We start from the raw sequence: 23439 nt of genomic DNA, 5'->3' as shown, positions 1-23439 counted from the left end.
CACCTACCCACTGTAACAGGCCCTTCCTCCTACGAGTCGTCCTCTTCCAAAAGATGCGTAGGAATCAATGGTGACACTTGGAGACGAGTGCGATGGTGACAAGAATTAAGATTTTGTATGCTTTTTAAAAAATTTCTTTATCGATGGTATCGTGGACTAGGTCGTCGACGGTATAGTCGATGATGACAGTGCCGGCTGTAACGACGATGCAACCCACTCAACGAGGCGGTCACCGGCTGTAAAGATGTAGTAGTTGATGATGGTTTTGTTGTCACTTTCATCGATGGAGGTGGAAGAATGGATATTTTAGCATCAATGACTTGACTGAAGGGGCCGTCGACGATGGTGTCATCTTTGTGTGCACATTAGAAGTACTGCATGTCATGTAAATTGTCATCGTTGTAGAGGTCGTCGACAATGCCGTACACACTTTCCTTGATGTAGTCGTCATTTTGTCAGATGGCTTCCTAAAGGAATGCTGAACCATAGGAGGTGGTGTAGGAGGCTCACAAGAAGCTTTTTTATGACGTTCTGATGAGGCAGAACACTCTTTTCTTTCTCTATGGGAGGATGAAGACCTCCTGTGAGGAGAACTAGAATGGCTGTGAGCTTTATAAGACCCTTGTTTAGTCTTTTTTTTAAAGCTTTCTTAGGCTGATCCTCAGCACGACAAGCTTGAGGTGATCTGTCCCTTTTTTGAGTTTTTCTTGAGGATGTAGATGACTCCTCATTATCAGAACCATTTCTGTTCTGTATTTTAACTTCTGGAGCCAAATGAGCAGCCTCATACCTTATAATCCTTTGCGGAATGGTCTGGATAAAGACAATATATGCAGTCCTTGTGGGGATCCTCAGTGAAGCCTCTTTTTACCACAGGTCTTGTAGGCTCTGAAGAGACTTTTCTTCTCTTTGTCAGACATGGTGATTGACTCAGAAATTAGATTTCCTCTAGACCAGAAAAGAGGTTTAGAAGCTTTCAACTGTTAGAAGCACTATTCTGAGGAAAACAATACTAGAAATGATTTCTGAAAGGTGTGTGTAGGAAGTTGGCTCTGTACATACTATCTCAAAGTGATTCCCCTTAGAGGTTGATAGTGGTAACATTAGATAATTCTTATGCTCTATTTTGTGGTAGTGTGGTTGAGCAGTAGGCTTATCCGAACGTACTGTTAAGTATTTGTTGTTATTGTTGTACTCACACAGGTAATAAATGAGGAACACACACTCAAAGACTTAACTCCAGGCCAATAGTTTTTATATAGAAAAATATATTTTCTTTATTTTAGAACCACAAGATTCAAGATTTGAAGGAAATACATTAAATGCAAGGTACTCCACACAGGTAAGTAAGGAACTTTGAATTAGAGCAGTAATATACACAGTTTTAGTTAAAATGGCAATAAGCTATTTTAAAAGTGGACACTGCAAAAATCAATAGTTCCTGGGGAGGTAAGTATTGGTTAGTTTCTCAGGTAAGTAAAGCACTTACAAGTTCAGTTTCCTGCGCATAGGCAGCCCACTGTTGGGTATTCAAGGCAACCCCAAAGTCACCGCACCAGCAACACAGGGCCTGTCAGGTGCAGAGGTCAAAGGAGGGCCCAAAACACAGAGGCGCCTATGGAGAACGGGTGCTCCGGTTCCAGTCTGCCAACAGGTAAGTACCTGCAACTTCTGAGGGCAGACCAGGCGGGGCCGGGTGCAGTGCGCTTTGCAGGCGTTGGGTTTTCAATAGAAGTCAATGGAGGGACCCGGGGCTCACTCTAGCAGTGCAGGCAGGGCACAGGGGGGGCTTCTCGGGCCAGCCACCGACCGGGCTAGGCTGAGGGTCGCCTGATGGTCACTCCTGCACTAGAGTTCGGTTCCTTTTGATGCTGGGGGCTGCGGATGCAGTGCTCGGTTTCTTTGTTCCAGGCAGTCACGGTCAGGGGGAGCCTCCGGATCCTCTCTGCAGGCATCGCTGTTGGTGTGCAGGGGGGGCGACTCAGGTTACTCACGTCATCGCAGTCACCTGGGAGTCCTCTTTGCAGTGTTTGTTCTCTGGAGCGCGAGCCGGGGGCGTCGGATGCAGAGTGAGATATCTCACGCTTCCGGTGGGGTGAGTTCTTTGAAAGTTGCTAGAAAGTTGCAAAGTTGTGCTGTTTTTGAACAGTGCCGCTGTTCTCAGGAGTTTCTTGGTCCTTCGGTTCAGGACAGTCCTCTGAGGCTTCAGAGGTCGCTGGTGCCTGTCAGATGCGTCGCTGTGCAGGTTTTTTAAGTCTGGAGACAGGCCGGTAGGGCTGGGGCCAATTCAGTTGGTGTCTCCATTGTCTCTGCAGGGCTTTAAGGTCAGCAGTCCTTCTTTCTGTAGGTTGCAGGAATCTGATTTCCTGGGTTCTGGGTCACCCCTAAATACTAGATTTAGGGGTGTGTTTAGGTCAGGAAGGTAGTAGCCAATGGCTACTGTCCTGGAGGGTGTTACACCCTCTTTGTGCCTCTTCCCTGAGGGGAGGGGGGCACATCCCTAATCCTATTTGGGGAATCCTCCAAAACCAAGATGGAGGATTTCTAAAGTCACGGGGTCACCTCAGCTCAGGGCACCCTAGGGGCAGTTCTGACCAGTGGGTGACCCCTCCTTGTTTTTCTAATTATCTCCTCTAGCCTTTCTGCCAAAAGTGGGGGCTGTGTCCAGAGGGGCGGGCATTTCCACTAGCTGGGATGCCCTGGGGTGCTGTAACAAAAGGCATGAGCCTTTGAGGCTCACCATCAGGTGTTACAGTTCCTGCAGTGGGAGGTGAGAAGCACCTCCACCCAGTACAGGCTTTGTTCCTGGCCACAGAGTGACAAAGGCACTCTCCCCATGTGGCCAGAAACTCGTCTGGTTGTGGTTAGCCTAGCACTAGGAGTTGGACTGGTATTGAGGGGGCATCTCTAAGATGCCCTCTCAGTGCATTTTACAATAAATTCCACACTGGCATCAGTGTGCATTTATTGTGCTGAGAAGTTTGATACCAAACCTCCCAGATTTCAGTGTAGCCATTATGGAACTGTGGAGTTCGTGTCTGACAAACTCCAAGACCATATACTCTTTATGGCTACCCTGCACTGTCTAAGGTTTTGCTTAGACACTGTAGCAGCATAGTGCTCATGCACATATGCCCTCACCTGTGGTATAGTGCACCCTGCCTTAGGGCTGTAAGGCCTCCCTAGCACGACATGCAGTAGAAAATCTGAGGGACTGGAGCTTCTCACAGGAGTGTTCTAGAGGGAAGGGCAGCCTGATTGGCTGAAACCTAGGTTGGGTCCCTTTTCTCATATTGACAAGGCTAGATTACTAAAGAGGGAGGCCTTAGGTCTTCATACCCTATTGTTATCATTACATTGCTATTATAATGTCCTGGGGAACTCCCATCTCGACGGCGGAGAATGATTCAAGCATGTGAATCTATGAAAGTTCCACTACTGGAGTAAGGATGGGTAGTGTCTCCTGCCATAACCGGACATTCGAACTTGAACTGGATTTGGTCCCCTTCCTTTGCAGGTCTTCTTCTGTCAGGATCCACCCTTAGGTTCTTCCAGTCTTGGTTGAGTCTTGCATAATCCCTTTCCAAAGTCCTCCTGTTGTACTTACCTCTGCTCTCCTGGTTGCAGGGGGTCACTCTGGTACTCACCTCTTGGGGTTCCTAGTTTCTCCAGCTCCCTTCTACCAATTCCACTTCATTGTGTGGGGGACTGCCTTTCACATTCCACTTTTTTAGTATATGGTGTGGTCCTCCACTAGGGCACCTCATTATTGCTTTTACCAATGCCTATTAGTTTCTATGCTATTTACTGATTGCTAATGTGTATATAATAGTGTGTTTACTTACCTCCAGTTGGGGGATTGCCCATACAGTATTTTAGTATTTGTGTTACTATAATAAAGTACCTTAATTTTTTAAACTGTGTGTGGTTCTTTCATGTATGTGAGTGCTGTGTAACTATAGTGGTATTACATGAGCTTTGCATGTCTCCTAGATAAGTCTTGAATGTTCATCCACAGCTAATTCTAGAGAGCCCTGACTTCCTAGACACTGCCTACACTTCATTAGTAGGGGATACCTGGACCTGGCATAAAGTGAAAACACCATAGTTGCTCACCACACACCAGGCCTGCTTACTACAGGGCCCTATAGTGGGTCCAAACTATATATTAAAATAGTGGAATGCGAAGTGCAGTTGCCCACCCAAGGATGTGGAGTAGTTAGGAGGTAGCTGGGAGAACTAGGGACCTCCCCAAAGGTGAGTACGGATAAGTTACTTACCTGTAAATCCTAGTTCTCTTCCAGGGGTATCCTCATCAAAGTCATAAACATTGAATATTCCCGCCCTTGTGCGGGGACCCCGGAGCATATATAAAATATACACATATTATACATATGTAACAAACAGTCATGCAGGCTATCATGTTAAAAACAGGCTAAAATGCGTTATTTCTATGAAGTTTTTTATATATATATATTTTTTTTAATATTAAATACTACAATAGAGCATAAATATGTACCCAAGCTCCTAAAACTAGGCTTAGGGAAGTAAGCAGTAGCAAACTCTAGAGGAACAAATAGAAAAAACTGCATTGAAAAACAATGAAGCATTCTTAGCCAATAGGCTGCATGCAGGTTAACACAGGAGAACCATAAACACTTTGGCACCGTGCCTTTAAGACCCTGAGCACCTCCAGTATCCCACCATGCCTCAGGGGTGAAGGAAAGGTGACAGTTGGTTCACAGTTAGGTCAGTTCTTTTTACGGTGACAATTTGTATAACTGATTCCAGACACAGTCTGTCCTGCACTTCTAGGAGACATGCGTCCGGGGAGGAGGGTGGGTTGTTTATGACTTTGATGAGGATACCCCTGGAAGAGAACTAGGATTTACAGGTAAGTAACTTATCCTTCTCTTCCAGGGGATCCTCATCAATAGTCATAAACATTGAATAGATTAGCAAGCCCATCCCTAAACCCAGCGGACTGTCCGATAGAAGTGCAGGAATAGATATGTCTTACGCAAATAGATTTCTTAGAGAGGCCTGCCCCACTTGGGCATCCGCTCTTGCATCTGAGTCTAAACAATAATGTCTTGTAAACGTATGGACAGACTTCCATGTAGCAGCCTTACAAATCTCAGATATCGGAACATTGTTAAGGAGAGCAGCAGTAGCCGCTTTACCCCTTGTGGAATGCGCTCTAGGCCGCGCTAGTAATTGTTTATTAGCTAGCTGGTAAGTATTAACAATACAAGAAACTATCCATCTAGATATTGTTCGCTTAGATGCTGCCTCTCCTGTCCTTAAATGACCATAGTTTACAAACAAGCGGTTAGAGTGTCTAATCGATTTTGTCTTGTCCAGATAAAATTTCAGCACCCTTTTCAAGTCTAATGAGTGCAATGCTTTCTCTGCCGGAGTCTCCGGATTGGGAAAGAACGTCGGTAAAGATATGGTCTGATTAATATGGAATTCTGACACCACCTTCGGAAGGAAAGATGGGTGAGTTCGAAGAACCACTCTATTGTCATGAAAAACCGTGTACGGTTCTTTTGAAGACAAGGCCTGGATTTCACTGACCCTCCTCACTGAAGTAATGGCCACTAGAAAAGCCGTCTTCCACGTAAGGTGTTGTAAAGAGGCCTTATGTATAGGCTCGAAAGGAGGGCCCATAAGTTTTGCCAGGACTATGTTCAGTTCCCATGGAGGAGAAGGCCTCCGAATTGGCGGAAAAACTTTCTTCAAACCTTCTAAGAAATCCTTGACTACAGGTTTTGTAAAGAAGGATTCCTGAGAAGGTGACTTGCAATAGGCTGTAATAGCAGACAAATGTACCATAGATGATACCTGCAGACCGGACTTCGCTAGATGAAGCAAATAGGACAGTATGACATCCTCCTGCGCCCGTATGGGATTATGACCTTTCTGACAGCACCATATGTAGAATCTCTTCCACTTAAAAGCGTAAGAACGCCGCATGGAAGGCCGTTTGGACTCTTTCAAGATGTTCATGCACTCCTGCGAGAGCCCTAGGTGCCCATACTGCAGGAATTCAGGAGCCATGCTGTTAAGCTCAGAGAGGGTAGGTTGGGATGTAGAATCCTGCCCTCCATTCTGCTCAGAAGATCCGGTCTGCACGGCAGCCTCCTGTGAGGTTTTTCCGACAGGTTGAGGAGATCCGTGTACCAGAATTGTCGGGGCCATTGTGGCGCTATAAGAATCATTCTGGTCCTGGATCTGTAAAGTTTGCTGATCACTGCCGGAATGAGGGGAATCGGCGGAAAAGCGTAAAGAAATATCCCTGACCAGTCGATCAACAGGGCATTCCCTCGAGATCCCAGACGGTAGAACCTGGATGCGAAGTCTGGGCATTTCTTGTTTACTTCGTCTGCGAAGAGATCCAGTTGAGGCCGACCCCATTGCGCGAAGATGTATTCTGCGACTTCGCCGTGTAGGACCCAATCGTGAACGTCCTCCAGGTGTCTGCTTAGAAAGTCTGCTTCCACGTTCTGCTGACCTGGCAGGTGAACTGCTGTAATTGACATTCCTCTGGCCAGGAGCCAATGCCATATCGCTTGGGACTCTCGCGATAGGGGTAGGGACCTCGTTCCCCCTTGTTTGTTCAAGTAATACATCGTGGTTGTATTGTCCGTCTGTATCAAGAGAGTTTTCCCCTGAATTAGCGGTATGAAAGACTTGAGAGCCAGATGGACCGCTCTGAGTTCTAGCAGATTGATGTGGTACTGCTTTTCCTTGTCTGACCACAGACCCTGCGCTTGAAAAGGACCCAAATGAGCCCCCCATCCCTGAAGAGATGCATCCGTTACTAGGGTGTCGGATGGAAGCACCTGGTGAAACGGAGCACCCACTGACAGGTGAGGTCTGTGCATCCACCATCTCAATGACTGAAGTGCTACCGCCGGTAGCCGCACCGTGTCCTCCCAGCGACCTGTTCTTTGGCTCCAGTTGGTCTCCAATGCCTCTTGGAGGGGTCTCATGTGGAGTCTGGCATTTGGGACAATAAAAATGCACGATGCCATGGAGCCCAGCAGTGATGTCACCTGACGTGCCGTAGGTGCGCTGGCTCTCAACAGGTCCTGGCACTTCCTGTCTATTGAGGATAGTCGTTCCTCCGAAGGATACACTTTTTGGAGTTCTGTGTTTATGATAGCTCCTAGGTAGTGAAGATTCTGCGTTGGAATCAAGGTTGACTTCTGGTAATTGACCTGAAGACCTAGAGCTTCGCAAACTCCTAGTACAATGTCCTGATGGCTTCTCGCCTGCTCCGGAGAAGAAGCCTTTAGTAGCCAGTCGTCTAGGTATGGATATATGTATATCCTTTGTCTTCGGAGATGTGCCGCCACCACTGCCATACATTTCGAGAAAACTCTTGGGGAAGATTTCAGGCCAAAGGGTAGAACTCTGAACTGGTAATGCTGTAACGCTACTCGGAAGTGCAGAAATTTTCGATGTTTGGGAGCTATCGGGATGTGAAAGTATGCATCCTGTAGGTCGATGGTGCACATCCAGTCTCCCTGATGCAGTGGAGGGAAAATCTGGTGAAGCGCTAGCATTCTGAACTTCTGCTTCCTTATATATTTGTTCAGCAGCCGTAGGTCCAGAATTGGCCTGAAAACGCCCTCTCGACCCTTCTTTGCCACTAGAAAGTAACGGGAGTAGACCCCCTGTCCTCTGTGTGCAGGTGGAACCTTTTCTATGGCATTCTTTTTTAGGAGGGCGAGAGCCTCCTTGCGTAGCAAGCTGAGATGAGATGGATTGTCTTTGGTTGGTGGCAAGCGTGGTGGAGGCTGTTTGAAAAGAAGAGAATAGCCATGTTCGACAATATTGAGCACCCATTTGTCTCTTGTGATAGAGTGCCACTCGTGAAGATAAGCCGTAATACTTCCCCCCACCGGAGTGGTGTACAGTGTCGAGGGAAGCGAGATTTCATTGCTTGGTGGGTGCTTTCGGAGTGGACTGTTGAGGTCTACTTGACCCTCGCTCCCTTGTGTTTCTCCGTTGAAAAAGAGGGCATCCCTGTCGTTGCTGTGACCTTTGCGACCAATGAGGGGTTTAAACCCTCTGCTGGAAAGGGCGCCTGTCATACGGCCTGTACCTCCGCCTGAAATCTTTCTTTCTTTCGAGGACCACCGCCTTCATGGTATCCACCTCGGTCTTCATGCGGGCCATCTCTTCGTCTGCATGGGCACCGAATAGAGAGTTCCCGGCAAATGGGAGATTCAGGATGCGTTGTTGTGCTTCCTGTTTCAAGCCAGTGAGCCTCAGCCAGGAAGATCTCCTCGCACAGATACCATGTGCGTATCCATGAGCAGCCAAATCCGCCCCATCTGCTGCCGCGCTGATAACCTGGTTGGACACCAGGCATCCTTCTTGTAGTATCTCCTGGAAATCTTGTCTGTCTTCTCTGGGCAATTTTTCTGTAAATCTACTGAGGGAGTCCCACAGAGAACGATCATACCTGCCCAGGAGCGCAGACGCACTGGAGACCTTCATTGCTGAAGCCGCTGTCCCGCATATCTTTCTCCCTAGAGAGTCTAGATGCCTGCTCTCTTTATCCGGGGGCACCGTGGATGAAGATGCCACCGAGTGGGTCTTTCGGGCGGCAGCTATGATAACCGAGTCCGATGGCGGATCCTTTCTAAGGAATAAAGGGTCTTGTTCTGGAGCCTTGTATTTTTTGAGAATTCTAGCCGGGGCAGACTTAAGCGAGGCTGGGGCCAGAAAAGTGTCCATGGTTGGCTGCAACAAGCCAGGCACTAGAGGCAGCAACTTTTTTGACACTGATCTCTGTTGTAGAGTCTCAAAGATGACCGATGAGGAGGTAGATGGTTCTGGAACCTCTATGTTGAGTTTCTGCGCTCCTCTTAGCAACACCTCGTTGAATGTGGTAATGTCATCCACCGGTGAGACTCTAGCAGGTGGTGAATCTGTTAGGGTGGGTGAGTAACGCCCGACAGATGAACCTGATGAAGACCAAGAGGGTGATCTTCTTGACCGCGACCTGGATCTTCGTTGAGAGCGAGACCTTCTGCGAGACGCTGTAGCCGAGCGTCTAGGCCTCGCTGTCGGTTGGCGAGGAGCTGAACGAGCCCGTTCTGCCCTGGCTGTCGGTGATGGCGTTCTTGGCAGGGAGGCAGTAGGTGAATACATTCCCGAATATTGCGAATCTGGGGAGGCCGCTGGTCTGTTGAGGCTCTCCAGCCATCTCGGAGATAGGTTGATGGGCGAGACATGCCCAGATGATGCCGCTCTTGACCGAGAAGAGTCGCTCGGTATGGAGACCACTGGAGATAGCGCCTTGTCTGGAGTGGGGCGATGTTCTGCTCCCTGTGGGACAAGTAAAACCTGTGTCGACGTCGATGGCTGTTTCGACGTCGAAGGGCGCCCAGCCGGTTGCTCATGCCTCGACGTTGAGTGCCTCGACGTCGAACGGCGATCCTTGGACCTCGACCTGCTCGCCGTCGTGTGCCTCGACGTGGAGCGGTGGGAGGTCGACGGCGGATGTCTCTCGTGCCGTCGTGGTGTTTTCGACGTTGTGTGTCCTGACGTCGGGGGGCGCACAGCCTTTGGCGCCGACCGGGCACGCCGGCGATGGCTCGACGTCGATCGGCGGGCTGCCGTCGACGGAGACCTGCCCCTGCTCTGATGTTCCCCCGACGCCATTCCCTTCGACGTCAGGCGTGTCGCCGTCGACGGCGATCTATGCCGGTGAGACGGTGGTAGCGACGATGTCGACGGTGAACAAACAGGTACTTTCCTACCTGTCGACGTCGACCGGGCCATTCTCTCCTGAGAATGGCCTTCTGGCTGTCTGGGAAGTGAGGAGGACGATGTTCTTTGCCTCTCCTGAAGCCCATGTAGCCGGATCTTCTCTCTGTCTTTCAGAGTCCTCCTAGACATGTTCTTGCAGTACTTACAAGTGTCAGGGCAGTGACTCTGAGGCAGGCACACTATGCACATAGAGTGGGAATCTGACTGGGCCTTCTTCTTCCCACAAGCAGGGCATTTGAGAAAAAGTGAAGGCATTTTTCTGTCAGAAAAAACCTGCCTGGCTCAAAGGTGTTATTTGTCGAGTGAAAAGTGAAAAAAACGCTTTTTTAAAGAATTTTTCTGAGAAAAACTCAGAAAAACTGAGAGCTCAATGCTCCAGGATCCTCTCAGAAGAAGCCGGAAAAAAGAACTGACCTAACTGTGAACCAACTGTCACCTTTCCTTCACCCCTGAGGCATGGTGGGATACTGGAGGTGCTCAGGGTCTTAAAGGCACGGTGCCAAAGTTTTTATGGTTCTCCTGTGTTAACCTGCATGCAGCCTATTGGCTAAGAATGCTTCATTGTTTTTCAATGCAGTTTTTTCTATTTTTTCCTCTAGAGTTTGCTACTGCTTACTTCCCTAAGCCTAGTTTTAGGAGCTTGGGTACATATTTATGCTCTATTGTAGTATTTAATATTAAAAAAAAAAAAAAAAAAAAAAAACTTCATAGAAATAAAGCATTTTAGCCTGTTTTTAACATGATAGCCTGCATGACTGTTTGTTACACATGTATAATATGTGTATATTTTATATATGCTCCGGGGTCCCCGCACAAGGGCGGGAATATTCAATGTTTATGACTATTGATGAGGATCCCCTGGAAGAGAACTAGATGATCCCCAGCGACCAGGAGAGCATAGGAAAGTAACTGGCCGTCCCAAGGACTAGCATGGGGACTTGAAAGAGGAAGATTGCAAAGCCAAGACCAGTCCGGTTGAACTCAACAGAGGATTCTGAAGGAAGAGGACCTGAAAAAGAAGGAGACCGCATCTAATCTACTCAGGAGTGTTCAGGAGGTGGAAAGGAGCCACTACCCACCCTTCTGTGGATGAAGATCCGGGTCGATTGGGGAATAAGAGGATCAACTGTGGAGCCCAGGAACTGTAGAGGAGTCCTTGGAGCTGTGCAGGTGATGTCCCACGTCAGTCACCGGGGTTGCAGATGGTCAGTGGTCAGGAGGGCCACCAACAAGCCTTGGCAAATGCAAGTTGGAGCAAAATAATATTTGCATGGAAGAAGAGGACCAGCAAGGTCCAGGGGACTCAACCCTTGGAGGGGCGTTCGGGCTGACTCTCAGCAGTCAGGAGAGCCAGGAGAAGCAGTTGCAGCCCCCACAGGCAACCCAATGGCTGCAGGCACAGTGAGTTGCAGCGAGGCCCAATCAGCACATCTGGAGAGCAGTCCCACGTTGCTGGAGCAGCAGAGAATAGACTGTCCTTGCAATGGTGAAATGCTGGAGGCCAGGGCTACATGGAGGCTAAAGATTCCTAGGAGCAGGAGTCACAGTGCATGGGGTGTTGTCCTGCAAGGAGAAGCAAGGGCTCACAGTCTCCCAAGCTGGACAGCTGGTAGCGAGGACCAAGGGGACCACTCAGACCCGCTACCTATGTTTGAGATTCTTCCTGCAGATGGATGGCAGAAGATCCCAGCAGCCGGTCGTCGTTGCATTAGGTGCCTGCAGATGTGGTGTAGTGACTCCTTCACTCCAAGGGAGATTCCTTCTTGCTTCTTTGGTACAGTTGAGGTCTTGCTGACCCCAGAGGATGCACAGCTGTGAAAATGTTGCAAATGCTGGAAGAGCCGAAGAAACAATGTTGCAAGGCGAGGTCATCTCAGGAGTTGCAGGTTTGCTTGGTTCATGAAGAGTCCAGCAGCAGTTTCAGTGGACAGGAGCAGAAGAGGTCGATGCAGAGGAGTCCTGGTGGAGTCTTGCACACTGAATCCGGGGACCCACCCACAACGGATTCCCTAGACAGCGCTAGCAGGAAGATTGGACACTCTGCGAGATGACCACCTAACAGAGGGGGTCACTGAAGTCAGCTACATGTTCTGACCAACCAGGGGTCCCTGGACTGGTGCAAACTGGATTATGCAAAAAGGATACCAAATGTGCCTTTCAAAGCAAGCAGATGGCATGAGGAGGCTACCCCTCCCCAGCCTTCAAACACCTATTTCCATGGGATATTGAATCCCCCTTTCCAACAGGAAATCCTTTGTTCTGCCTTCCCCCGCTTGAGCTGGTCAAGCAGCAGGAGGGCAGTACCCTCTCTGAAGGGTGGCAGCAGAGTCAAGTGCCCGTAAACCCTGGAAGACTGGAAGGAGCAATACTGGGAGGTCCTCTAAGGAGCCCCCAGCGTGCATGGAATCATGCCACCAATACTGGCATCAGTATTGGGATATGATTCGGACATGTTTGATACCAAACATGCCCAGGTTCTGAGTTACCATTATGTAGCTGGACCACAGGTAGTGAGTTACCTGTGGCCAGTACATGGGTAAAAGGGCTTCCCCACACTTACGAAGTCCAGTGCATTGGAACTGGAGTTTGTAGGGGCACCTCTGCTCATGCAGGGCTGTCCTCACACACAGGAACCTGCACCCTGCCCTTTTGGGCTAAGAAGGCTTACCATATGGGTGACTTACAAGGACCTGGTATAGTGACCTGTAGTGAAACGGTGCATGCACCTTTTCACGCAGGCTGCAATGGCAGGCCTGCAGACACATCTTGCATGGGCTCCCATGGGTGGCATAACACATGCTGCAGCCCATGGGAGACCCCTGGTGTAACAATGCCCTGTGTACCTAGGTACCATTTACTAGGGACTTATAGGGGTACACCAGTATGCCGATTGTGGGGTGTAAAGAGTGCCTAAGTAACCAAATTTAGAGGAGAGAGCACAATCACTGCAGTCCTGGTTAGCAGGATCCCAGTGAAAATAGTCTAAGCATACTGATAGCAGGCAAAAGTGGGGCTAACCATGCCAAAAGAGGGTACTTTCCTGCCCTAGTATTATCACACAGTTCCAACATTTCATAGCACAGTTTTCCACTTCTTGTAGTGCATGTGCTACACAGCACAAGCTGTTTTCATAGTACATAATATCTAATCAGAGATTATAGGTGCTATAATGAAGTTATAGTGGAAGCCAAGGCAAATAAGGTTGATAGTAGGCATAAAACATGTTATTGTCTTTACGAGATGGGACGACCTTTGTCAATTTTTTGTTGTTTATTCCATGAATACTCCAGCAGCTCCCTTCCTGAAATAGATGAGGTGGTATGCACGTCTTATATTAATTAAATCTACAATCAAACACTTTCCACCTTCTCTTAAGAAATACCATATAAAATTCATATTTTTTATTGATGTTACCACAAACATATATTTGTTTTTACTGATGGTGTGAATAATGATACTTTTTTTTTTGCTTTATTTTAAAGTGCAATAAACGATCTGTGGGCTGCCTCCTTGGCCCAACTGGTAGACGTTCACGTTACTTGCAGGGTCTTCACGTGGACACCACCACTGCTGTGATAAGAATGCAGTACTTTTCGGTAATGTCGCCTTTCAATGTCAGTTCAGCGGTGACCGTCAGAGGGCGATTAGGCTGAAAGAGAAAAAAACACGTTGATAGAAGGATCAGGGGTGTGTCTCTGGTTTCTGCAGGCAGACTATGGAGGACATCAAACGGCCAGCAATGAAGCTGCAAGTACACAATGCATTCGATAACAAGGCGCTATTACCAATCATTAGTGCTGCTATTCTAAGCAGCTCAAATGATCCCAAACATCAAGCATTCTCTGAAGGATCCAAAAAGTATTGTCAAGACTTTTACAGAACTTCCAAATAAAGAACTATCTAAATGATTAAATTACAACACGATTTCCTTTTAGTGCATACTGGAAGGGGAGACTGCAATAGACAATTCCAGGCAGTCCGGTATTTATCAAATCTGGATTTAATGGTGTAGGAAAGTAGCATCTTTGTGGCATGGTTACCCCCACTTTTTGCCTGATGTCAGCATGTTTTGACTGTTTTCACTGGGATCCTGCTAACCAGGACCCCAGTAACTGTGCTCTAGCCCTCTAAATGTGGTTGCTGGGACTTTACACATCCCACATTTGGCAAGTCATTTTTTCAAGTCAGCATCAATGTCTGGCCAAAAGTGTGTGTGGGGGGGGCATGCCAAAAGGGGCACTTTACTACAGCAACATCCTATAAATAATTTAATTCAGTGTTATTGTAATAAAGTACTTTTATTTGTTAACACTCTGTGGTTCCTTTAATGTGTGATAAGTTGCTATGTGACTGCTGTGGTATTGCAAGTGCTTTACATTCCTCCTAGATACGTCTTAGCTGCTCACCACAGCTACCACTGGAGAGCCCTCGCTTTACAAGACACTGTTTCACTAATTAATAGGGGCTGCCTGGACCTAGTTTAAGGTGCAAACGCCAGTGGTGTCCACCACCCACCAGGCCAGCTTCCTACAGTTATGGCTTAGAACATTGTATATTTCTTTAGGAACCAAGCAGTATAAAAAAGCCCAGTGTGTCCTGAGAACAGATTGTAGTACTAATATAGCAATGAGTCTTGGCTGTTATCTTCAGGAAGTATGGAGGGTTAGAAAAAGAGCAGGATTATCATTCTAGTTTTATAAGTGTGTAATGATATGTGGAGGTATTCAGATGGATTATGTTTGTTTTATGTATTGATATTTGAATGCAATAAGTTATTTTTTAAATGCATTGTTATTTATGCTTTCTTTTTAATGATGTGTTTATGCTAAAGTTTTATGGACCTTGCCTGAAATAAACTAAAACTGAACTGAACTGAACGCCTCACTCTCCTAAGGGGATGTGAACCCTTGCACAAACACCTCATCAATAATGTGGAGAGGACCACAGCAATGATATCACAAAGAAATAAAAGTAAAATACTCTACCCAAGACCGGAGGACAATATTGCCAAATGAGGTAATGAATATAAATGTATTTGTTCTTATATGTAGATAATAACTGCATGTTTTAACCTGTCAGAACACAGAGCAGCATAAGCAGTACTTCTTACTTTGTAAAGGTATATCCTACCAGACCTATACTATCAGCCTCAGACAGAATGTTTATCTCTTGTAGAAAAAACATACAATTGCCCTCTTTAACAAGGAGTTGAAGACAACAATAGCAACCATCTTTCAAGTAACTATAACTCGCGCACTGAAGTAACTATAACTCAGGCTCTTGCCATGCACAGTTTTCTTAGCAATAATTTTATTGCATATGTTGCAGTGATAATATCAAAGATGCCACACAAGATCTCATCAGTGATATAATATGTGGAGAAGTTAGCTGCACATGGTGAAGGTGCGAGTTACAGTTACCTTAGGGCGTGAGTTATAGTTACTTGAAAGAACTCTAACTATAACTGCTGAAAATGTATGAGTAAATTCAGACCCTAACTATAAAGTCCCTGTAACCTTTGGCTTTTTCAATGAAAAAAAATATATACACACACTGCAGCCAGGCCTTGCAGCCAAACCCTTATAATCACCCAATCCCATGCCACGCACAACCTTTGGACGTGTGCAGGTTGGCCACAGGGCCTGTCTCCCTCAGTTGATCTGTGAGTGAGTGCGTAAGTGTCTGAGTGGGTCTGAAAGTAGGTGTCTGAGTCTACGAGTGGGTGTGTGAGTGAATGAATTAGTGTATGAATGAGTGTGTTTTTTGGTTCAAATTTTTTCACATTTGCAAATAATTTCGAAAAAATTCACGAATTTCACGAATATGGCACATGGTGACGCAAATTTATTTTAAACCTATAATCTGCCCCTAAAACCTATATCACACCCCTCGAGTCAGGGTACCTTCCCCCTGACCCCTTATTCCACTTTCAATTACGGTTTTCACCCATGGGGACCGTGCCCTGTGAAATAAAATTGTGGCCACAACTTTCTAGTCAGGTTGCAGTCAGTCAATGACAGTGCTTCTTTTCACATGTGCATTTGTGAAAATTTGTGAATTTCTGCGAAATATTCACAAAATAATCGCGAAGACGCCGCTGCCAGAGATATACAAATTTGGATTTCCCTAAATTTCTCAAATACTACTGGTATTGGTGTAATTCCGTCTAGTGGTTCGAGATGTAGTTATGCTCAAAGATCCTATGGGAATTAACATGGGAAACACACATTTTTTACCTCCCCCTTTTTCTCAACCCCCGCTTGAAGGATTATCTGGAAACTTTCCGTATGCAACAAGAATCAACGGCACACCTTTTTTTTGGAAAATTTTGTAAAGATTTGTGAAACGTGCCAAAGATATAGGCAAGTCAAAAATGCTTTTTTCTATGGAAACATGGTCCTAACTATAACTATCTTCTGGTGACCGCCAGTAGGATATATATGCTCATTGGGTAAACTAAACAGAACTCCACTTAGATTAAGGTACATACCATGAAGGTATCAACTGTTGAGCACCCGCTGTTCTTCAGAGTTAAGTAAACAACATTATCTTTTCATCAGGTTAAAAAAGAGAGAGACAGCTAGGAAGCTGTCATTGACAAGTCTGAAGTGGAGAACTACCTCTTCCACACCACATAATAAAGACTAATATTAAAAGGAGTGTTGAAACATCAGACATGAAACCTCCTGCATAGGATCTTAGAATAATATTCCAATACCTTTTACTTAACAATTTCAAGAAAAAGTAACACCTGCCAAAGCAGGAACACACACTAGGTGCCACCGTTAGGTAGAACAGACATAGAACAGAAAAAGTCTCACAACACTGCTAAATTATGGCTCATCTGCTAGTACAGGAGGTATTAACAAGGCCAAAGGATAGAGAGGAACAAAGCTAATTCTCTGTTCCACCCATACTGTCACAAAAACGCCTTAGGGCGGAGTCAGTCTGTGCATCAAATAAATGGGCATCATCGAAAGGCATGTCAATTAAAATGGCTTGAACTGCCCCCGAAAATCCAGAGGTCATGGTGATGTAATGTCACTGAAGAGGCCACAGCCGATCCACAGAGTCTGTATTATCCATACCGCAGTGAACAATTAGTTTAGCTGCCTAGTGGCCATCTAGAATCCTATGGGGCAATAATGTCCCTGATATCATCTGGAAGAGTAGGCAAGATGCTTGCCAATGAGTCCCATGATGAATGTGAAAACCATCCCAGAAAGCAAGACGTATTTACAGAATGTAAGACAGAACTTGCGTAGGAAAAAAAATGCCTTCCACAAACATCCAGACTCCTGGAATCTCTATCAGATGGGACATGTGGTAGAGCCTCAATATTATGGGAGGCTATAGCTGCCTGTACCACCAAACTATGGTGAGTAGGATGTCTAATTAAACAAGCCGGATTACCTGGGGCTGGTCAGTGCCTATGAGATATAGCCTGATCAACAGGGGCCCCTGTGCCATACTGAGCCCAAGCCCCCAACAAAACATCATGTAGGGCTTCACTGGAATGAAGCACAGGCTCAACTCCTGCAGGTCCTTGAAGGAGAACTTCAGTGAGAGGTTGCACTGAATAAAGTGTCAAATCGAAAATCACAGCAACCCTTCTCAGCATGTTAGCTAGAGAGGAACTCGTCTCCGTACCAAGGCCAGATGGAAAAAGTAGGCCTGAGGCTGGGGAAGAATCTAAACCACTAGCCGTAGCTAGGTCAGTTATCCAGCTGTCTTCTATAAGAGGCTGCTCCACGTATGAAATATGTGGTATAGCCACAGCCTCCTCTCCACATCCCTCAGAAGTACAAAGAACGAGTTACTTACCTTCGGTAATGACTTTTCTGGTGGATACATTAGCTACCTGTGGATTCCTCACATATTGAATACTCCCATTGCGCCAGCATTCGACGGAAATCTTCTTCCTAGCTTCTGCACGTCGACAAGGACGTCACAATTGCCCACGCAACGCCGTCTGACGTCATACAGGCAATAAGAGGTCCTCGCCGACGTGCCAACGTCAGTACCAACATTTTTTACGTGCCTGAGAATAATAGGCCATTGAGATAAATAAACAAATAGCAATATTTAATGACATTCAAGATAAATACATCACTTCAAGAACTTTTTTTTTTTAAAATAAATAAATACACAAATAATTATATATATACATGTATACAGTATATGTAGAAGTCCTCAAAAACCAAGAGGAGCACACCCAAGAACAACTTGGTTAGACCAGACAGGCAACGGGGAGGCGGGTGGGACCGTGAGGAATCCACAGGTAGCTAATGTATCAACCAGAAAAGTCATTACTGAAGGTAAGTAACTCGTTCTTCTGATGGATACAACTACCTGTGGATTCCTCACATATTGAATAGAGTCCCAAAGCAGTACCGCACTCGGTGGTGGGTGCCTGAATGGTCAAACCAAGAAATCCTGCAGCACTGACAGTGCAAAATGGCCATCCCTCCTAACCTCAGAGTCCAAGCAGTAATGCTTCGCAAAAGTGTGGAGGGATGACCAAGTTGCGTCCTTGCAGATGTCGACCACAGGAACACCCCTAGCCGAGGCCGACTTAGCTCTGGTGGAATGAGCGCTTATACCATCAGGGGGTTCTTTCTTTGCTAAAGAGTAACACATTTTAATGCAAAGAATGACCCACCTGGAGATTGTTCTCTTGTGGACTGCCTTTCCTCTCCTCTTTCCCACGTACCCAATGAAGAGCTGATACTCCAGCCTGAAATCCTTCGTTCTGTCCACATAAAAGCTTAGCGCTCTCCTCGGGTCTAAGCGGTGTAGTCTCTCATCTTCTTTTGAAGGATGAGGCAGAGGATAAAACGTGGAAAGAGTAATCTTTTGGGCCATATGAAAGGGTGAAAGCAACCTTGGTCCTCAACACCACCTTATCCCCATAAAAAGATGTGTAAGGGGGTTTTACAGATAGAGCCTGCAGATCACTCACTCTTCTTGCGGAAGTAATTGCAACCAGGAAAACCGTCTTTAGGACCAATAACCTTAAGGGGCAAGAATGCATAGGCTCAAACGGGGAACCCATAAGAAAAGTCAGAACCAGGTTTAAATCCCACTGAGGCATAATGAAAGGAGTGGGAGGAAATTTGTTAATAAGACCTTTCAAAAATCCAAGTACTATAGGGGATTTGAATAGAGGAGGCTGGTCTGGACGACATGGAAAGGCTGACAGGGCAGATAAGTATCCCTTAACCGTAGCCACTGCACAACCCCTCTGTGCCAGAGACAATGCAAAAGACAAGATATAAGTGAGCACGTAAGGGATCAATTTGCCTCTCTCCACACCAAATCACAAATTTAGCCCACCTATTAGTGTAGATAGATTTAGTGGAGTGTCGCCTGGCTGATAAGATAACATCACTACATCAGGCGGGAGCGAAAAGGAACTCAGGTTGCCCCGTTCAATCTCCAGGCATGAAGGTGCAGGCTCTGGAGGTGGGGGTGTAAAACCTGCCCCTGAGATTGCGAGAGGAGGTCTGCCTTGAGAGGGAGACGGAGTGGAGGGCACAGTGAGAGTTGGAGAAGGTCCGTTTACCACACCCTCCTTGGCCAATCCGGAGCTATTAAGATGACTTGTGCCCGGTCTTGCCGAAATTTCCTCAGAAACCCGAGGAATTAAGGGTATGGGGGGAAACGCGTAAAGCAACTGGTTGCACCAGGTCATCTGAAAAGCGTCCCCCAACGCTCCTTGTACCGGATACTTGAGGATGTAGAATAACGGGCAGTGCAAATTCTCCCGGGTGGCAAACAGATCTATCCGAGGAAACCCCCACAGCTGGAAGATTAGACAGACTTGATCCGGATGAAGACGCCACTTGTGATCGGTCGAGAAATGGCGACTGAGAGAATCCGCATGCACGTTCAAGACTCCGGCCAGATGATTTGCTACCAAACAAATCTGATGGTCCTTTGCCCAGGACCAAAGCCGTAGAGCTTCTCTGCAGAGAAGGTACGACCCTACTCCTCCCTGTTTGTTTATATACCACATCGCAGTAGTATTGTCCATCAGGACCTGAACCGACTGACCGCGAAGGGAAGGGAGGAAGGCCTTGAGTTCAAGACGTATCGCCCGCAACTCCAACAGATTTATATGAAACATCTGTTCTACTGGAGACCAAAGACCTTTGATCTCCAGGTCCCCCAGATGAGCTCCCAACCCTAGAGTGGAAGCATCCGTTATTACTGTGGTCACCGGCGGAGGTTGCGAGAACGGCCTTCCTTGGGAAAGATTGCCGTCCGCAATCCACCATTTCAAATCCGCTGCAGCGTCCCCGGAGATCCTTACTGATCCTTCGAGATCCCCTTTGTGCTGAGACCACTGCTTCCGGAGGCACCACTGAAGAGCCCTCATGTGCCAGCGAGCATGAGTGACCAACAGAATGCAAGAAGCAAACAGACCAAGCAGGCGTAGGACCTTGAGGACCGGAATGACCGCTCCACTTTGAAACATTGGAACCAACGCCTGAATGTCCTGAATCCGCTGAGGCGGAGGAAAGGCGCGACTCAATGTTGTATCCAGTACTGCCCCTATGAACAGGAGATGCTGAGAGGGCTCTAGGTGAGATTTGGGTACATTCACTGAAAAACCCAGGTCGAACAACAACTCGGTTGTCGACTGAAGGTGATGCATCACGAGCTCCGGAGACTTGGCTTTGATCAACCAGTCGTCCAGATAAGGAAATACTGCTATCCCCTTCCTTCTGAGCTCTGCTGCAACCACCGACAAAACCTTTGTGAAGACTCGGGTGCTGAAGTAAGACCAAATGGGAGGACCGCAAACTGATAGTGCTGCGACCCCACCACAAACCGGAGATACCTCCTGTGCGACTTGAGTATCAGGATATGAAAGTAAGCATCCTGCAAGTCGACAGACACCATCCAATCTCCATTGTTCAGCGCCAAAAGCACCTGAGCTAGGGTCAGCATCTTGAACTTCTCCTGTTTGAGGAACCAATTCAAGATCCTCATGTCCAGGATTGGCCTCAATCGACCATCCTTCTTGGGGATCAGGAAGTATCTTGAGTAACAACCCTGACCCCTTTCCTGCTCTGGAACCAACTCCACCGCACCCTTTGAAAGGAGGACTTGAACCTCCTGTTCTAGCAACAGGAGGTGTTCTTCTGAACAGTAGGAAGGACGGTGCGGGATGGGGGGCGGAAACTCCCGAAAGGGTAGGGCATAGCCTTTCCCCACAATGCTGGTAACCCAGGAGTCTGATGTTATGACCTCCCACTTGTGGAGAAAATTCAATAACCTCCCCCCTACAGGAGTGGAGTGAGAAGGAATTGGCGGAAGCCTCAGGCTGCTTCCCATGCTGCACCCCTCCAGAGGAAGAGGGAGAGGAAGAGGCAGAGTGCTGCTGAGTGGCTCCCCTGGTGTGGACCCTACCCCACCCTCTGAAAGATCTATAGGAGAGAGTTGAGGTGGGTTGTTGGAATTTTCCTCGAAAGGAGGAGGAGGAACCACAACCAAATCCTCGAAACCTCCTAAAAAATCTGGAGGAAGCAGAAGAAGAGGCTTACAAGCCCAACGACTTGGCAGTGGCCCTACTCTCCTTGAACCTTTCTAGAGCCGAATCAGCCTTGGCGCCGAAAAGCTTATCGCCATCAAAAGGAAGGTCCAAGAGGGTCGATTGTACATCAGAGGAAAATCCAGAGCTACAAAGCGAGGCTTGCCTCCTTGTAGCCACAGCAGTACCCATAGCTCTAGCAACAGAGTCGGTCGTATCCAACCCAGATTGAATAACCTGGGTTGCCGCTGCTTAATCATCAGAAACCAGGCTCAATAATTCTTGAGGCACCTCAGTATGCCTCGACTTAATCTCGTCCATCAGGGCGTAAATGTATCTCCCTAAGATGCACGTAGCATTGTTGGATTTCAAAGCCATGCTACATGACGAGAAAGCCCTCTTTGATGACATGTCCATTTTTTTTAGAGTCTCTATCTGAGGGCACAGCTGGAAAGGATCCTGGAGCAGATCGGGCTGAGCAAGAAGCCTGAACCACTAGGCTTTCAGGTGTTGGATGCCTGGAAAGAAAGCCTGGGTCAGCAGGTTCAACTCGATATCTCCGAGCCACAGATCTATTCACCGCCGAAGATGACAGCGGCTTCTTCCAGATTTCCATAATGGGGTCCAACAGTGCCTCATTAAAAGGCAAAAGTGGCTCTGCAGTTGTTGAGGCAGGGTGCAACACTTCTGTCAAGATGTTTCGCTTGGGCTCAGACACCGGCAAAGGGAGGTCCAAAAAGTCAGCCGCCTTTCAAATGACTGAATGAAAAGTCGCTGCCTCCTCTGTGTACTCCCCAGGTGATGACAAGTCCCATTCTGGAGAGGTGTCCAGACCACTAGCAGTGTCCAAGCCATGGAGACCTTCACCAGAGTCCTCAATCTCCCCTTCCTCCAATGTCTGTCTCCGGTATTCTTGCTCTTCAAGGAGGCGAAGAGCAAGCCTCCTCGAATGCAGTCTCTCCTCTATCCTCGGCGTCGACATGGCGCCAGAAGATGTCGAAGCCGATCCTCAGAGCCGTCAGACGCCGGATCTAACGGCGCCATGGATTTCTTCGGCGCTGAACGTGGAGCAGGATGGATTGATGACAGTTCCGGGGCCGGTGGAGGTCTAGTCGGCGTCGCTGGCTGAGACACTGACGCCACAGGAGCCGGAGCCACAGGCGCCGACACCGGCTTCGAGCCCACATTTCCCAAGGGAAGAAAGGGCATAAAGGGTGCCGGTCGTAGTGGAGCCGGAGCACCCATGTTGAAGGCCAAAGGGCCGGTCGGACCAGCCGGTCCACCACCTGGAGCCATCTGTTGGAAGATGGAGAACATCACATTCAAGAATGTGGAACTATCTGGGAAAGCCGGGTACTGAGGTGCCTGGTTCGAAGGCGACATCGACGTCGGTCCCGACGTCTGCATGGACGGAGAAAACACCTGAGGCTGTGGAACCTCGAACACCGAAGGAGGATTAACAGGTGACATCGGTGAAGTCGGGGACGTCGGGGACGTCGAAGATGCTAACGGCGTCGGCGGCTGGGGAGAGACGGTGGGACTAACTTCCCAAGTCTTTTGACGTCGATTCGAAGGTGACCTCAATCGAGACCTCTCCCTACTCGACCGGCGTTGAGATTCTCGACGACGCCGGGAGTGCCGGTGACGCCGATGCGACTTCGGTGAAGACGACTTTTGGTGATGTCTTTTCTCCTTCTTCTTTGATTTCGCCAGAAAAAGCTTGGCCTCACGTTCTTTTAAGGCCTTTGGATTCATACGTTGACAAGAATCGCACTTGTCAACGTCGTGATCGGAACTAAGACACCACAAACAGTCAGAATGTGGGTCCGTAACCAACATTTTGCCTCCGCACTCGCGGCAGGGCTTGAATCCTGACTTTCTTTGCGACATTGTAATGTCTCAAAGCAAAAACAGCCAAAAAACACTGTAACTACGTCGAGTAGCAACAGTAGCTCCCTCGAAGATAACCGTTTCGAATGGCACGGAAAAAAGGGAACTGACGTCGGCGAGGACCTCTTATTGCCTGTATGACGTCAGACGGCGTCGCGTGGGCAATTGTGACGTCCTCGTCGACGTGCAGAAGCTAGGAAGAAGATTTCCGTCGAATG

The 23439-nt window shown here is 47.6% G+C and overlaps 1 protein-coding gene across 2 annotated transcripts in view; it reads right to left on the bottom strand.

Annotated features, from left to right (window-relative positions):
* Positions 1-13178: 13178 nt before the first annotated feature.
* CFAP74 (cilia and flagella associated protein 74) overlaps positions 13179-23439 on the bottom strand; it is a 978701-nt gene continuing 968440 nt past the window's right edge. For both annotated transcript variants that reach the window (XM_069241006.1, XM_069241005.1), the window contains exon 40: positions 13179-13441. In XM_069241006.1, the coding sequence (XP_069097107.1) occupies positions 13343-13441 (99 nt within the window). In that variant the 3' untranslated portion in view covers positions 13179-13342. The remainder of the gene's footprint in view (positions 13442-23439) is intronic.

Source organism: Pleurodeles waltl, chromosome 6 (genome assembly GCF_031143425.1).
Source record: "Pleurodeles waltl isolate 20211129_DDA chromosome 6, aPleWal1.hap1.20221129, whole genome shotgun sequence".
In the NCBI taxonomy this organism is placed as follows: domain Eukaryota; kingdom Metazoa; phylum Chordata; class Amphibia; order Caudata; family Salamandridae; genus Pleurodeles; species Pleurodeles waltl.
Note: the sequence above shows the minus strand (reverse complement) of the source record. Positions and strands in the feature narration are given on the sequence as shown.